The sequence below is a fragment of the Suillus bovinus genome, assembly GCF_016758785.1.
Source record: "Suillus bovinus strain UH-Sbo-P2 chromosome Unknown EDB93scaffold_17, whole genome shotgun sequence".
Taxonomy (NCBI): Eukaryota; Fungi; Basidiomycota; class Agaricomycetes; order Boletales; family Suillaceae; genus Suillus; species Suillus bovinus.
The window spans coordinates 37,754-52,470 of NW_024542073.1; the positions used below are offsets into that span (position 1 = coordinate 37,754).

The 14,717-nt window shown below is 47.1% G+C and overlaps 5 protein-coding genes across 5 annotated transcripts; 3 read left to right on the forward strand and 2 right to left on the reverse strand.

Moving 5' to 3' along the window:
* Nucleotides 1-141: 141 nt before the first annotated feature.
* EDB93DRAFT_1135839 (uncharacterized protein) lies at nucleotides 142-2,699 on the reverse strand. The gene is made up of 5 exons (XM_041449138.1): nucleotides 2,499-2,699; nucleotides 2,266-2,429; nucleotides 2,142-2,201; nucleotides 1,879-1,988; nucleotides 142-1,813 (listed from the first exon to the last, which is right to left on the reverse strand). The coding sequence occupies exons 1-5, from the start codon at nucleotides 2,601-2,603 to the stop codon at nucleotides 573-575; spliced, it is 1,680 nt and encodes a 559-aa protein (XP_041309127.1). The 5' UTR covers nucleotides 2,604-2,699; the 3' UTR covers nucleotides 142-572.
* EDB93DRAFT_1135846 (CAIB BAIF family enzyme) lies at nucleotides 2,616-4,887 on the forward strand. Its single transcript, XM_041449139.1, has 10 exons — nucleotides 2,616-2,663; nucleotides 2,719-3,087; nucleotides 3,135-3,413; nucleotides 3,471-3,549; nucleotides 3,622-3,778; nucleotides 3,854-4,003; nucleotides 4,066-4,235; nucleotides 4,307-4,391; nucleotides 4,458-4,565; nucleotides 4,621-4,887. Exons 2-10 carry the CDS (start codon nucleotides 2,853-2,855, stop codon nucleotides 4,684-4,686), a joined length of 1,329 nt encoding a protein of 442 aa, XP_041309128.1. The 5' UTR covers nucleotides 2,616-2,663; nucleotides 2,719-2,852; the 3' UTR covers nucleotides 4,687-4,887.
* A 16-nt stretch (nucleotides 4,888-4,903) lies between these two features.
* EDB93DRAFT_234480 (histidine kinase, phosphotransfer Hpt) lies at nucleotides 4,904-6,153 on the forward strand. The gene is made up of 4 exons (XM_041455797.1): nucleotides 4,904-4,941; nucleotides 5,024-5,182; nucleotides 5,326-5,463; nucleotides 5,519-6,153. The coding sequence occupies exons 3-4, from the start codon at nucleotides 5,345-5,347 to the stop codon at nucleotides 5,742-5,744; spliced, it is 345 nt and encodes a 114-aa protein (XP_041309129.1). The 5' UTR covers nucleotides 4,904-4,941; nucleotides 5,024-5,182; nucleotides 5,326-5,344; the 3' UTR covers nucleotides 5,745-6,153.
* Nucleotides 6,044-9,429, forward strand: EDB93DRAFT_1239810 (helicase C-terminal domain-containing protein; the record flags this gene model as incomplete). The annotated part of the gene is made up of 16 exons (XM_041451682.1): nucleotides 6,044-6,196; nucleotides 6,250-6,352; nucleotides 6,397-6,554; nucleotides 6,609-6,733; nucleotides 6,778-7,148; nucleotides 7,205-7,284; nucleotides 7,338-7,433; nucleotides 7,488-7,587; nucleotides 7,637-7,959; nucleotides 8,006-8,048; nucleotides 8,099-8,191; nucleotides 8,240-8,373; nucleotides 8,425-8,745; nucleotides 8,792-8,866; nucleotides 8,916-9,186; nucleotides 9,239-9,429. The coding sequence occupies 16 exons, from the start codon at nucleotides 6,044-6,046 to the stop codon at nucleotides 9,427-9,429; spliced, it is 2,637 nt and encodes an 878-aa protein (XP_041309130.1).
* Nucleotides 9,430-10,691: 1,262 nt separating this feature from the next.
* On the reverse strand, nucleotides 10,692-14,082 carry EDB93DRAFT_1239811 (uncharacterized protein; the record flags this gene model as incomplete). Its single annotated transcript, XM_041451683.1, has 15 exons — nucleotides 10,692-10,760; nucleotides 10,786-11,054; nucleotides 11,113-11,258; nucleotides 11,298-11,708; nucleotides 11,835-11,973; nucleotides 12,022-12,213; nucleotides 12,264-12,661; nucleotides 12,717-12,865; nucleotides 12,916-13,081; nucleotides 13,136-13,293; nucleotides 13,318-13,329; nucleotides 13,382-13,650; nucleotides 13,673-13,748; nucleotides 13,799-13,980; nucleotides 14,064-14,082. The coding sequence occupies 15 exons, from the start codon at nucleotides 14,080-14,082 to the stop codon at nucleotides 10,692-10,694; spliced, it is 2,655 nt and encodes an 884-aa protein (XP_041309131.1).
* Nucleotides 14,083-14,717: the final 635 nt, after the last annotated feature.

Consider the following 14,717-nt stretch of genomic DNA (forward strand, 5'->3'; position numbering starts at 1 on the left):
ATTGCATCGTCGATAGCAATATGAAAATAGCAGGCAAGGATTAGCATAGAAAAGCATCTGGAAAAAAGCAAAACTTTTTTTTGCTATGAGCTACACTAAAATTCCCAGATTGTTTCAAATGAAAACAAGTGAATTGAGGTGATAAATTTGACGCCGAGGGCATTAAAGAAAAATACAGCGATATAGAACAACGATAAAAAAGTCTTATACCCGAGAGCAGGAGGTCTAGGATGTATGCTATGAGGTGCTTTGCAACTCTCTGCCATTTTGCAACTGGCCTTCTGAAAAGCTAAACTTAACAGAGCCTAGTACTAAACGTTGCTTCTCCTGAATAAACTTATCCACCTGCTGGTAAGAACAACGAGGACGATTATAAAATCGCCAATAAGATGTTGAGTTAAACTGAACTTTGTGGAAAGCTTCGACAACTTGAATGCAAGGATGTCAACCAAAAAACCGCAGTATGATCCGCATATAACATAGAACAGTAGTGTCGAACGGAGGTATATATGATGATGTCCTAAATTACAAATTGAGCCAGTCCAAAGTGCCAATCTGATAAAATCCTATTTTTATCTCCTCATCAACTTCTCCCTTAATTCTGCTCCTCGCAGCTGTGCCCGCAGGTACTCCAGCCGCACTTGACATCGTGCAGTCACCTCTGCTCGCCGGCGTCGAATATCGTTCAACTCGCTCTCGAGCGCCGAGATGGAGGCGTCATCGTCAGGTACTTCACGCATCGGCGAGTTGTGCACAATCGATGGGAGGTGAATGGAAGACTCTCGTGCAATATTAACAGAGGACACACTGCCCAATTCCCGCAGCTTGCTGGGGGTGAGTCCCGGCGAGGAGTGCGAAGCGTACATCGAGCCATTTGTGGGGACGCGTGCGCGAGCAGATATAGATGATATACTACGTTTCCTTGCTGACACAGATAACGTTGATGGCGGAGCACGTAACGAGGGATTCCGGTATGACTGCGGCTGTGAGCGCGGTTGGCTAACACTGGAGCCTGCTGACGCAGAGCACATGGATTGAGTGTCAGCCTCGCAGGGTGTGCCTCTCCCGGCGCTTAGGTATCCACTGCCTTCATATTCACTCCCCCCGCCTCTACCACCACCATATTCACTTCCCCCTCCTCTACTATCATAATCGCTCCCTCCTGTTCCAACGCGAACTCGGCGCACAGAAGGTGTTTGCGGTGGATGACGTCGGGTCAGTGCAGTAAGCTCAAGCCCATTAAACGCATCAAGTAACCGTCTGCCCTCAGATTCAAGCGTCGCAATTTGGAGCTTCAGCTCTGATGAGGATAGATTATCGGGATCGGCGGCATTCGTAGGTGCCGAGAGAGATGGAGTTCGCAAGTGCAATGGAGAATGCGAGGATGTGCGTGGGGCTGTTGACGTTGAGGGAACGGGTGTGGAGGGCGAGCCGGTTGTGCTACTTAGACGGAAAGAGGATGGGGGAGGGGTAACTGGTCCTGTTTGAAGGCGGCGGAGGGACCGATACGAGCTGCTTCTGTCCCCGTTTCCACCAACATTGATACTGCTGGTACTCATATTCGCACTTATATGCTGCACATCACCCATATGCGGCAAGTTTTGCAATGTCAAAGAAACATCGCTTTGCATTTGTGGCAGAAGCCATCGGGATGTACCGCTAGGGAAGATGGATGTGTCGTCTGTTGTTGCAGTGAGAGTTGTGTGACCCGAGATTCGAGAAGAGCGTTTAAAGAGAGTGCTCATGGCAGAGGAGATCGAGGATTTAGAGCGGACAGACGGTGAACGACTTTTGGCAGAAGCCAGGTTGTAGGCTGTAAATTGCAGAGAACGAGGTTTTAAAACAGTCTCTTCGAAATACACATAGCGTAAGGCTCACTGTTCGGTGGGTGCGAGACGATGGGGACAAGAGAAGCTTCCTGCGGGACTGAGCTACCTGAAGCAAGCCGTTCAAAGATGTTTTGCCGCAGAAGACGGTATTCGTCGTCACTGTGAGCGGATTCAGCATAATGAGAGGTTTGACGTGAACATGGAAGACCAATTTTGGTGTGAGGAAACACTACGTCAACCCATATGGGTGCAATGGTCGCTACCACAACACACAAGTCACGTCCTCAGCCTCAAAATCCAAAACAAACTCACTCGAGTAAGCCCTGAGAATTTGCAGCAGCAAGCTCATCGAGACGTTGTGCAAGGGTGGTCCTGTAAGCAGGAGAACAGAAGAACATGAGCGAGTGGTGTAATTGGCGGTCGATGAAAGACGTACGTGATCACATCTGTATGTGGACGTGGAGTATCTTGTGGTGGTGGTAAGAACTGCTCGGTCCCGAGAGGGGAGCGCCCAGCGCTGAGACGGTGGAGATTGTGGTCACTGTGCCCAATCATTGAAGGATGGTGCGTCCCGCGCGCCTTGCTTTTGTACTTTCCATACTGCAATATTCATGACCCCCATCAATGTCAGTGCACTGTCCCATCAAGAGAACGGATAGAAATACGTACGAATCGGGAACGGATGACCTGGACCATTGACATGGACACGGAACTGTCGTTATGGATGTACGACTTGGACTCGTCTACTGTCCTGCGCGACGAGAAGAAACCCATGGTAATTTGTGGATAACCGTAATGAACGTTAGACGAAACGAGTTGATATGTTTTTGTTTTCTGTTATGTTTTAATGTCAGTACTAGCACATTGCGGATGAAGCGGTGCCAGGTACATGTCATAATACACCCATATCGACATTGGATTTGGACTTCTGCCACCCCTGGACCATTATATCGTTGACAGTTTCATTTTCTTAACCGTTGCTATTCGCTCTGCTTCATTTTCTAGGTTACCCGTTAAACTGAGATGATACTGTCGAAATATAGAGCGCTCAGTGCTGTCACCCGTCTTGATAGTCGTTTCATCAGACATTCCCACATATCTACTCAATCTACTCATCAGGGCATTCTCCCCCCACTCACGGGCATCAGAGTCCTCGACCTCACTCGTGTGCTAGCAGGCCCATCATGCACCATGCTTCTTGCAGACATGGGCGCAGATGTCATCAAGGTTGAGGAGGTCACCTACGGTGACGACACTCGTGAGTAGCCTGTGCTAGCCTATACGTTGTTTGTCTAACCAAAATAGGCTCCTGGCTACCTCCTTCTGCTCCTGTCTCCCCGAATTCTCCTAAAGAATCGTTACACCTCCCTCCTGAATCTGCATATTTTCTTGCTGTGAATAGAAACAAGCGTTCTATTACTGTGAATTTCAAGGATCCTGCGGGACTTGAGGTCATTCAGAGGCTAGTTCGCAGTTCCGACGTGCTCGTGGAGAATTTTATCGCAGGAAAGCTTGCAGGGATGGGTCTCGGTTGGGAGGACTGCAAGGTGCTTAATCCGCAGCTTGTGTACGCTTCCATCACCGGTTTGTCTGAGCTTCACTTTTCCTGATATCAGCATTCAGTTTAACTGATGCAATCAGGGTATGGACAGACAGGCCCGTTCCGCGAAGCCGCGGGTTACGATGTCATTATTGAAGCCGAAGCTGGACTGATGCACATGTATGTATGCTGTGTTGCTGGCGCTTACAGATGATACCTTGAGTCTTATGCCTTGCCCTTCGTGCATTGTAGCACAGGCGAACCTGATCGTCCACCATCTAAAGTAGGCGTTGCGGTGACAGACTTGATGACAGGTCTTTACGCACACGGTGCTATCCTTGCTGGTTTGCGTTCCGTACAGCACACAGGAAAAGGCGTTTGGATAGACTGTAACTTATTTGAGACACAGGTACAGTGACTATCACATGTTTATTTCCTTGTCTGGCTGATGTTTACCAATGTGGTTTCTCTGGTATATACTTAGCTTGCAAGTCTTGCGAATATAGCGTCGAATTATCTCATCGCCGGAAAGGAAGCCTCTCGGCACGGAACTGCCCACCCGTCCATAGTTCCTTACCAAGTTTTCCCATGCAAAGACGGATTTCTCATGATTGGCGCAGGCAACGACAAGCAGGTGGGCAGCATCACTGATAAGCAGCTCTGGACGACCTGACTCCGAGGCACATGTGACGTTAGTTCCGCCTGCTTGCCGAAAAGATTTTGGAGAAGCCCGAGCTGGCGGATGATGCGAGGTTTGTTAATAATGCTACGCGGGTAGCAAACAGGGAGGCGTTGGTGGACATCATTACATCAGTGCTTCAAAGACACGAAAAGGATTATTGGATCGACCGCTTCACGGGATTAGGGTGCGTCGTGCATGATGTCTACTTATGTATGATCCATTTGCCAAGAAATTCACACGCGCATGTCCGTGCAGGGTACCGTTTGGGCCAATCAATAATATCCAACAGACATTCGCGCACCCGCAAGTTGGCGCTCGGCAGGCCACGGTGGAGGTTGATGTACGTACCCCTCGTCCTCGTGTAATAGACTTCAGTTTGATTATGTCGAATTGATTGATTGAACAGCACCCACGAGCAGGGACAGTGAGGATGGTGGCTCCACCTGTTACTTACAATGGTAAGCGGATGCCGGTGAGACGACCACCACCCTGGCTGTCACAGCATACAAAGGAGGTATGTGTGCACATGCCAATGATATCTTCTGTTTCTGATGGTGAATTGGTTTTAGGTCATGCTGGAACTAGGGTACTCTCATAACGAGATCGCCGAATTGAGGGCTCGAAAGATTATCTGACGCAAGGATTTACTGATCTCATTGAGAGGTTGGGTTTTGGGCGCGGGTCCGCCGGGTTATTTTGTAGAAAATGAGATGACGATCTGGCTCAGATAGCCAGTGGAATCGTGAATCTGTCAATGATGCTACATATTTGGTTGCGGCACTGCGGCGGCAACAGATAATCAGTAGACTACTTTAAGGATAGCCCCGAATCCCTACAGCTTAACGTCCTAGAGCCGCTATCCCGATTGTTATTTCAGAACGCTGTCTTTTGTCAGTGAACAAGGCCAGGATTCTCTTCATGTCTCCTGCTCTGCGTGCTCGTTCGCCGAATACCATTGATGACATTGTCAAGCGTCCACCACCGTCTCCTTCCGACAAAGCCCCACCACAAAAGAAGCTAGACGTCAAATCGCGGCCTGCCTCGGAGGAGTCCACGCCAAAGGCAGGCTCGCCCATTACTACACCCAAGGAGAAGAGCGACTCAAAGGAGGTTGAAAAGAAGGAGAGCAAGGTATGTCTCCAGCCTAAGGTAGTCTGTTTGTATGCATGCACCTGGAAGCAGAGCGTTCGCCGGGAACCCCGCACTTAGCCCCTGCCCATCTCGTCATCTTGTCCATCTTATGATGATGATCACTGATTACACCACCAGCCCAGCAAACAAGATATAATCGATATGGAAGTCTTCAACCAGATAGTCGAACTGGATGATGGGGACAGCTCATTTGTATCAGCGATGGTGACCGAGTATCTTGAGCAGGTCGATTCCACATTTAATGAGATGGATCAAGCCATGTAGGTCCTCTTGTTATTGGAATGACTGCTCTAGAATCTGACTTTTCTAACGTAGGGAAACCAAAGACTTGAAAGAAATATCGCAGTTAGGACACTTTCTGAAGGGCTCATCAGCCGCACTGGGCGTGAAGCAGGTTTCGTCGACTTGCGAGAAGATACAGAACACGGCCAAGGGTGCACCTTCAGACAAGACCGTTGAAGAAGTGACTTTGCTACTAAAACGCGTCAAGGAGGAATACGGTGCGGCAAAGATTTGGTTACTGGAGTATTGTCCGACGTGACAGCATTACATTCTCTACTGAGCTTGCTCGTTACCATACCCAAGAGTTCAGGTTGTATGATTTTGATTGTACTCTACCTATCTAAGTAGTAACTGCCACACTTACGCTTGGCTACTTCCATCCTTTGTTTTCACTATCCACAATGTTCCACTATATGCACTAGTTCCAGATACAGCGTACTACATCTTCACATCATCTTATAAATCACCCACGCTCACTCCATATCACTGCTTTGTGTGATACACTTCGGTGGACCAGTGAAAGGAGTCACGCGTCGTGCCTCAGTATTACTCTTCGGCATGGACTACAATGGCCTCGTCCTTCCCACTCCTACCAATTTCCCAGCATTTCCATACGACCCGCCTTATTCGATACAAATAGACTTGATGAGTCACGTCTATACGTCGATCGAGAACAGGCAGGTTACCATCGTGGAGAGTCCTACGGGCACCGTGAGTGTTTGTACCAGCTGACCAGCAATTTTCTGATCTGACAAGATAATCAGGGTAAGACCCTAAGTTTGCTGTGTTCGAGCCTGTCGTGGCTTGTGGACGAGAAAGACCGCGCGCGCAAAGGGCAGTTATCGCAGCAGTCACTCTCGAGTACCGGTCAGTGGTAGGTCTCTGTTGGTCTTGCAAGCGACGTTCTAAAGCCATGTCAGTGCCATCATGGGTGGCAGCTCAGGCTATCGACATTCGGAAGCGTGAGCTGGAGATAGAGGATAAGGAATACGAGGAACGCCTCGCCAGAGCTCGGAAGACCGAGGCTCATTTCCGTATGCTGGCTCGGGCACGGGTTACCAAAAAGCAAGTGCGTGCTTTCGAATTCATGTTTTGGCTCAACCCACTCACTCCGTACAAGTAGCGCGTGACAGTCGATCTTGTTCAAGGCTATGTTGACGAAGATGCATATCTTCCAGACGATGACGACTGTGAAAATAGCCAAAATAACTTTTCCCCCGCTGTTCGCGCTTTAATGGCAAAGTTAGGGTCAAACATTGCTGATATGAGACACAATTAACGCCTACGAACAGAATGGACAAGAATAACAAGCATGATCCAGCCTTTCAAGGAGACAATCCATCCTGCACGAAAATATTTTATGCGTCTCGCACACATTCACAACTTTCACAGGTCCTGCCCGAATTGACCAAACTTAAGTTCAAACACCTCGCCTTAGGTGATGCTGTTCCAGATAAGGGCACAGCGGGAAATATATCTCGAGCTGATCGCGATCCTTGCCAGAAGAAACGGACCCACGGCGATGTAGATTGTGATAAGTGCGAAGTTGATCAGCGTCAGTGGCGGACCGTATCACTTGGGTCTCGGAAACAGCTGTGTATCAACGAGGACGCAAGGTCAAGATCGGGAGATATAGACGAGAAATGTCGAGAATTACTAGAAGGTACCAGACTAGCTTGTGATCCACGTATTCATTGACCATCGAGGATATGCTCGCAGGGAAGCAAAATACACACTGTCCATATTTACCTCCAGTGGGTGATGACAGCCGTATGTTTGATCTGCGAGATCAGATTCTGGTTAGTGAAGATGATCTATTCAAGTGAACAGTACTGATAGGTTCTTTTTCAAGGCATCACCGAAAGATATAGAAGACCTTGCCACTGCTGGGAAAGATATGCAGGCTTGCCCTTATTATGGATCTAGACGAGCGATTCCTCAGGCAGAGGTCAGCAGACGATTCCACTGATGTGCCTTGCTGGGTCTCATACTGAATTTTCAGCTTATTACTCTCCCTTATAATCTGCTGTTACAGAAGACCGCCCGAGAAGCCCTGGGAATTGACTTGACTAATCAAGTTGTCATCATTGATGAAGCGCATAGTAGGCATCTCACCTAGACCGCCCTCTATACCGGCTGATTTTGCCTTAGACTTGATACCAACTCTATTGTCCCTTTCAAGTGTCCGCCTGACATCCAGTATTTTGTCGGCCTCGTTCAAACAGGTCTCAGTGTATTACCAAAAATTTCGCAACCGGCTGTCTGCAATGCATGCGTTGCACCTGAAGAGGCTTCTTAATTTTCTGGATGCATTTCAGAGAGTTGCGATGGATTGGATAGCCCATAAATTGAGCATCAAATCCAAAACGCAAGAAACTGAAGTCATGACTGTGCCAGATTTCATCCACAGGCTTGGGAGAAAAGTCGAGGGTATCAATCTCCTCGAGATCGAATCGTATCTTAAGCGCAGCAAAGTATATTGCATTAACTTCATTAGGTGTTTTTTCTTATTACTCGCAGATAGCACGGAAGATATCTCGTTATGTTATCGATGTTTCCGAAGGTTTGTACACCCTGACAAGGGCATAATCATACATATCACTGAGTCTGTAGGGGAGAAAATTGGGAGGCATCCATCAGGTGTAGCTACGCCGCCACTGCATACCATTGAAGCATTGATGTTGGGACTAGTGGGCGCAAGTGAAGGTAGGCCGAGCCGCATCAAAGTTATTTCTTTGTTCAACATTGTTATAGACGGGAGGCTAATCTTCTCTGTTGTTGGAGATGCTATCGAGATTAAATACCAGCTGCTGAATCCATCGGCGTTGTTCCGTGATGTTGTGGAGTTGGCGCGTTCAGTGGTGCTTGCTGGGGGGACCATGTCGCCGGTAAGCAGTTTCTATCAAAAGTCTCTCGCAATACAGTGACATGGCGGATAGATTTCTTCTGTAGTGTCCGAGCTTTTCACATACTTGCCTCTAAACAGGCTGACAACTTTCTCTTGTGGTCACATTATCCCGGCATCTAATGTGCAGACATTGTTGCTTACGAAAGGCCCTTCAGGCTTGGACCTGGAGTTCAAGTTCGCGCAGCAGAGCAATCGGCAGGTCGTGTCCGAGTTAGGTCAAATCGTATCGAATTTCTGCAACGTCGTGCCCGGGGGAATAGTTGTCTTCTTCCCTTCCTACGCATCATTGAATTTCGCGAGAGAAGCTTGGAGTCAAAGTGGAATACTGGACAAATTTAACCTGAAGAAGAAAGCAAGTGACTATAAGTAACCAGAGGCGGTTTATTGACTATATTTAGGTCTTCTTCGAGCCCCAGGAGAGTTCAGGAGTTGAAATGATCCTGCGGGAGTATGCTACAGCTGCCAAAACACATGTAGGTCTAGCGAGCTGTGACGTCTTCGCCATCATGACTATTTTTGAAGACACTACTAGATAAGAAGACTGGCGCGGTACTATTTGCAGTTGTCGGTGCCAAGCTTTCAGAGGGGCTAAATTTTTCAGATGATCTTGCCCGTGCTGTTGTTGTAATTGGGTTGCCTTTTGCCAACAAAAATTCTCCAGAGCTGCAGGAACGTATGAAATACGCAAATCAAGCAGAGGCACGATCCGGTATAAAGAGGCCTGCCGATGGCAAAGACGCAGCGACCGAAATGTATGAGAACATGTGCATGAGCGCAGTCAATCAGAGTATAGGTGAGCACGTCCGACGACGTATATTTAAAATGCTGACCAAGCCCTGGGCAAGGCCGAGCCATCCGACACCGTGGGGATTGGGCTTCTCTCGTACTTATTGATCGACGGTTCACGTTACCTGCGATGCGCGGAAAACTACCGCAGTGGCTAAGAGATGATGTAGCAGTTTGTGAGACTTTTGGCCAGGCGATGAAGCATCTGGGAAATTTTTATCGAGAGAAGAGACGATGTACCGTGTCCTGATTGGATGGATGTACCATGATCCCCGACTCCCACGTTAGTGGAGGTCTCTTCGAACGTATTCCCATTTCCCAAGACTTCTGCCGACTCTACCCGTTTTCTTTTGCGTTCGCATATGATCCCACATTGCTAAGCTACATTTGAATATTTGTCTGATCTGTCAGCCATTGCCATTATGTGCCCATGATGATGCCATGAACTCGTTGAACATATTCGCTGGCCGCACTGCATTCATCCTGAGTACGTGCATCGCCATTTTCAATGTCGCCTCGCTGCTCATACTATCCCTCCCGGCTGAGTCGTCACCCCCACAAGTCGTTAAGTAACGCTTTTGTCACAGTAGTAGGTCACAGCTGCCATTTCTAAACCCGCTCAGCAATGCCTCAGAGATGTGAGCAAAAAATATGATTGTGATTGACCAGTATAGCGTGAAATATAGTACAAAGTGTGGCTGTAATTAGAATGGTTGTATATGGTGCAGGATGTGCTACATGAGAATGAGAATTAATGTGTGTAATACCTAGTTTGATGGAGTAGTAAAAACCTGCAGTTACTAAGTGAGGCGAGCCACCTCCGAGTGTGTTGGCTCACTGATGTTGACATATCCTTCCATTATTAGTCATAGATGTTCTGTTTCTCCTTGAACTGTATAGTTTTGCATCTTCGCCACTCAGCCATGGATCCTCCATTGATACTTTTGTACTCACTTGCAGCTTTCCAACACCTCAGTGTTGTTCTATTACACTTGCTGAGGTGAGTACCTTGCAGCCTCGTATGCCGATCTTGTCACTCATTGTACCTAGCTACTTCCTAGGCTCCTACAGGTTATGAGCCCTGTGCTCTAAACAAAGCTCAGATCCACGAAGCCGATAAGCTCACAAATTTCCAACATGCTCACTGCAGCAGAGTACTAACCATCATACAACAACTTAATATCCAGAAACTTCTGTCTTCAAGATGGGAAAATTTGACCATATTGTCGAATTAACTAGCACAGATGAATATCTGGCTTGGTGCCGCTTAGTTGCCCTTGCACCACCTGATGGTGGGGTATGGATGTATCCCTTTGGCCTATAGGCCTAAAATAGGGATACATCACCTGACATAGTTGTCCACTCAGTGATACATCCGCATAGCTTAAGTATCCTTGTGTCTAATATAGCCAGCAGTCACCAAGCAGTCACATTGAACGAATATAGCTGCTGTTTGGATCAAACAAGTTTTATTTCACATAAAGGTACAGGAGAAAAGTTGTGCCAATTAGTCTAACTCATCGAGATCTCGATGCGGGGGCGCATCAATAAAAGGACCTTCTTCTGCCGGTGCATCAGCCTCTGTATCATCCAGATTTTCGCTTACCAAAGCAGTCACATGGTGCCACAATGCCCTGAATTTTGCAGACAGGGATCGACAGATGGCAGCCTGGTGTTTTGCATATGCCACCAAGCCCTCGTTGTCCTCAGACTGCTCAGCCACATGCAGTGTGACCCATGCTTCCCACCACTTAGCCTGCCAATCGAGAAACTCCAAGACACGCCGCATCTCCTCCAAGAGCAATTGGATTTCCTCAAACCACTGGTTGCATCTGGCCCTCATTTTGCACCATTCCATGTGTAGCACTAGGCGTGCTGTAAGCAATAAAAATATAAGTAATCACTGATGACTTACAATCCTAAAACCTGTCACCGTTGTCTGAAGGAATTCCGTGTACATGCCAAATCCATGACATGATTGCTGTGCCTTGAGTGCGACCTCCAAGGTCCCCCATTGGCCGAAGGTCCGATTTCCTCAATGGAAGAAACTTGCACTCCCAGCCTACATGGTCTAGTTGCCTTGACAGATGAATGAGAGCTTGCCGAGCACAGCAATACTTCTCGTGACTAAGAATGAGCCGATCCTCAACCACTTGAATGGTTTTTTGGGCACGAGTGTTAAGACTTTGTCTGCGAATCTGTTGCGCCTTGAAGTGTAGAAGCTGGTGGCAGAGACGTATGTGAGAGCGGCATTCTTCGAGCACGTCATTAGCCTGCGCCAAGCATAATGACCACTCAACCTCGAGCAACTTCGCATTGCATGTTGTCAGATTACAGATAGAAGATGGAAGAAATAGTGGGATATCCTTGGCTTTGATGGAGTTGAGTTTGGCTTTTGGACAGCCGGTGGTTTCATCAACGGTGCCCTTGTCAGACAGAGAGAGACCAGTGGCGCGGAAGTGAGCAATGAAGGGCATGTAAAGGACCTGTATGTCAATCCATGAATCAATGTGGCATTGGAGAGCATTTCTGTACATCAGAGTCTTCATTTGCTGATTGTTGGTTGAGTGTTGGGTGAGACCTGCATTATCTACCTGTAAATGTCGTCTACAAAGGAGTAAGTAGGAAGCATGTAGCAGTCAATCCATCACTTACTGCACATTCTCGATATCCAACCCTGTGCTAATGAGGATACTAGGTGTCACCTCTGAATGGAGGGAAATGGACGATCCTTCTTCCAAATCTTTTGCATCTTGTTGAATGAGCGCTAAACAAACAGTGGCTTGGGTAATTTCTAGTATTTCAATCAGTCATCGATCACACTCTAAAATTTTGAACTTACCTTGACTTTGACTGTTGAAGGGGTTGGGTTTTGTATGATCGCTCTCCCAAGCAATGACTTCTTCAGTCCAAGCCACGAGTGACGCAGCGCCCAACTCTGACTGTTTGATGGAGCCCTCCAAGTCCACCAATGCATGGTGATGGTCCTGTTCAGCATATGTAGCATCTGTTATTTTACGTAGTAGTGTTCGACCTTGCAAAGTAATCAGTTTGCTGAATAAACATTTAAAACTCGAGACTTACCAAGACCTGTCACCTTTTTCCAATTCCAGTCCCCAAAATAGTCTAAGACATATCGACGTGTACCAGGTGCCATTTCCTTTGTGCTCACAGCAACACGGTTTATGTCAGCCCAACCATGCTCCGGCGCTTCTCCATCGGTCCGTCCAACATAAGGAGACCAATCAAATGAAAAAGTCGTTTGACAGGCTGCAATGTGCGCTGCAAGATGGAACTTCGGAATAAAAAACCTGTATTGTTGAGTGCTACTGGGATGAAGCTGTAAGGGAAGAGCAGTTGACACACGATGCCAAAGTTTTTTGTGCCACTGACATGCAATATCATAGGAGAAATTGATGGATGGGATTGACGATGAAAAGTGTGAAAGTGCAGAGAAGACAATATAATCCATATTCAAGTATCTGACCAAATGAAATCAAAAACTGATAATGTTCTTCCAGTGACACGAGTACTCACTTTTCACCTTTTTGAAGATTCCCAATGCCATTTGCTAACCACATGTCATGCCTCGTGCACACCACAGTGCCGACACCCATTGCTGTGAGTCCCTTGGAAGATTTCATGTCCACCATATTGACCGCGTTATGGCTAACACAATTACTTTTCTAAGGCATTTAAATCAGCAATGGCTGTAAGCAATAATCATTCAACTTACCTCTTGTGCTAGACTTGCATTTTCTTGAAGGTACACCTTGTAGTTACTTTCTTTGATGAAGTAACCCCACCCTTGGCTCAATCCAGGGTCCCTGTCATCGCTGGATACCAGTTGGCATTTCAGATGAAAGTTGGCATTGATAGCCAAAAACAGTGAGTAGATCCATCTGTAGAATGTGTTCAGATTACGAAAATAGGGAGGAGAGATGGTAAAATCTTACTGGTTCCCAGGTGAGATGTCCTCTAATGTCTCAGGCACATTTTTGCCAGGGTGAGGGCAAGTGAGGCACAGAACCACAATTTCTCCTTCTTTGGTAGTGCTAACTCCAGCTGGGTCATGCCCACAACCTGCCCATTTTAGTGCCTTGAGGTTGCACCACTATGCCATCATTCACAAAAAGACAGAATATTGATCCTATGAATTTCAATGATCAGTTGTAAATCAATCAGGATAGAGTACAAGTCACCTTCATGGGCTTGACGCCTGTGTTGTCACTCCGACATGCAACACAGTGGTAAAATTCAAATGCGGATACCTTGGACTCAAACGAGAGCAAGTAGAAGTGTTTGAGAACAGTAAACGGAGCAGCTGTTTGTGGGTCTGTGGATGTTGCTGGGAACCAGCGAGCGCGCAGGATCTGTTTGTAGTGTGAGGATGCATACTCACAATCACAGAAGTCAAGAGCAACTTCATGGATTCCGTGAACATCAATAACAGTAAAATCATCATCAAAGGCTGGTTTTGCGGCAGCGCTGACCAGCACTGTGACCCAGTTGTATGTGGAGCCCCAGTTGCTTCAAGGTCATTGGATGGAAATACCTGTCATCCCATTTCTGAATCAATGGTGTTAGTGGAAAGCATTGATATCCATAAAAAAACATACCTTCAGCCGATGCAGGAGCATGTTCTGGTGGAGGTTCATAACACATGACTGGCAGTATAATGCAACAGAAAAGCAGTCTTCGCAACAAAATACTGCATCCGAATCACCACAGTTATGGCATGAGTGACATGTGTTGCCACGTCCTTCCAAGCAGATGAATTCATCGAGATAAGTTTGATGTTCTGAGATCCAAATACGAATGGGGTCATCCTGTTGAAAAACTCGAGGTCAGCTCTCAGTCTAGATTTTCAACATCCAAACTTACTCCAACTGTCCGCGGTCATATTTCTTTTGAACCTGTGCTGGTGTAAGGCTCTGTATCAAGGAATGAAGTGTTGTTCTGACACTCGTTCCAAGGATCCTCAAAGAGGTTAGTGTTGACGCCGAGCTTGAGTTCTGGGGTAGCGCCAGCTGGTGTCCCATTAAGATATGTTGTCCGTAGATTGATCTGCCCGATGGGATCAACAGCATATATTTTGTGGCGTTGGACGTTGCATGAAGATGTGCCAGTGGGATCTGAAAGCACATGTCGCACTAGGCGAGGTTTTTGCTGGGACGACCAACCATCAGTCACAGCACAATCCAACTATCAAGCCAAACATTGTTGAGCCACCATGATACGGTGAGCTCATTCATGATGTATCCAAGCGGACAGAACCAAAATCAACGATGTATCAAAATGGACAATGAACGGACCTTTCAAATGATCCAACTGCACAACTTCTCGCCAGTCCCTTCGGCACAATCCTCTTATACTCCAACTCCAAGTCGCTGAAAAGGTATGGATCATGAGATATCATTTGAGCTAGAGCTCACATTGGACTCAGCCCAGATGTCAGATTGGCAACTGACGCAAGAGCAACACACGTGGTTGATGCCACGCTTAACCAAATACACACTGCAAATTTCACACAGCAAG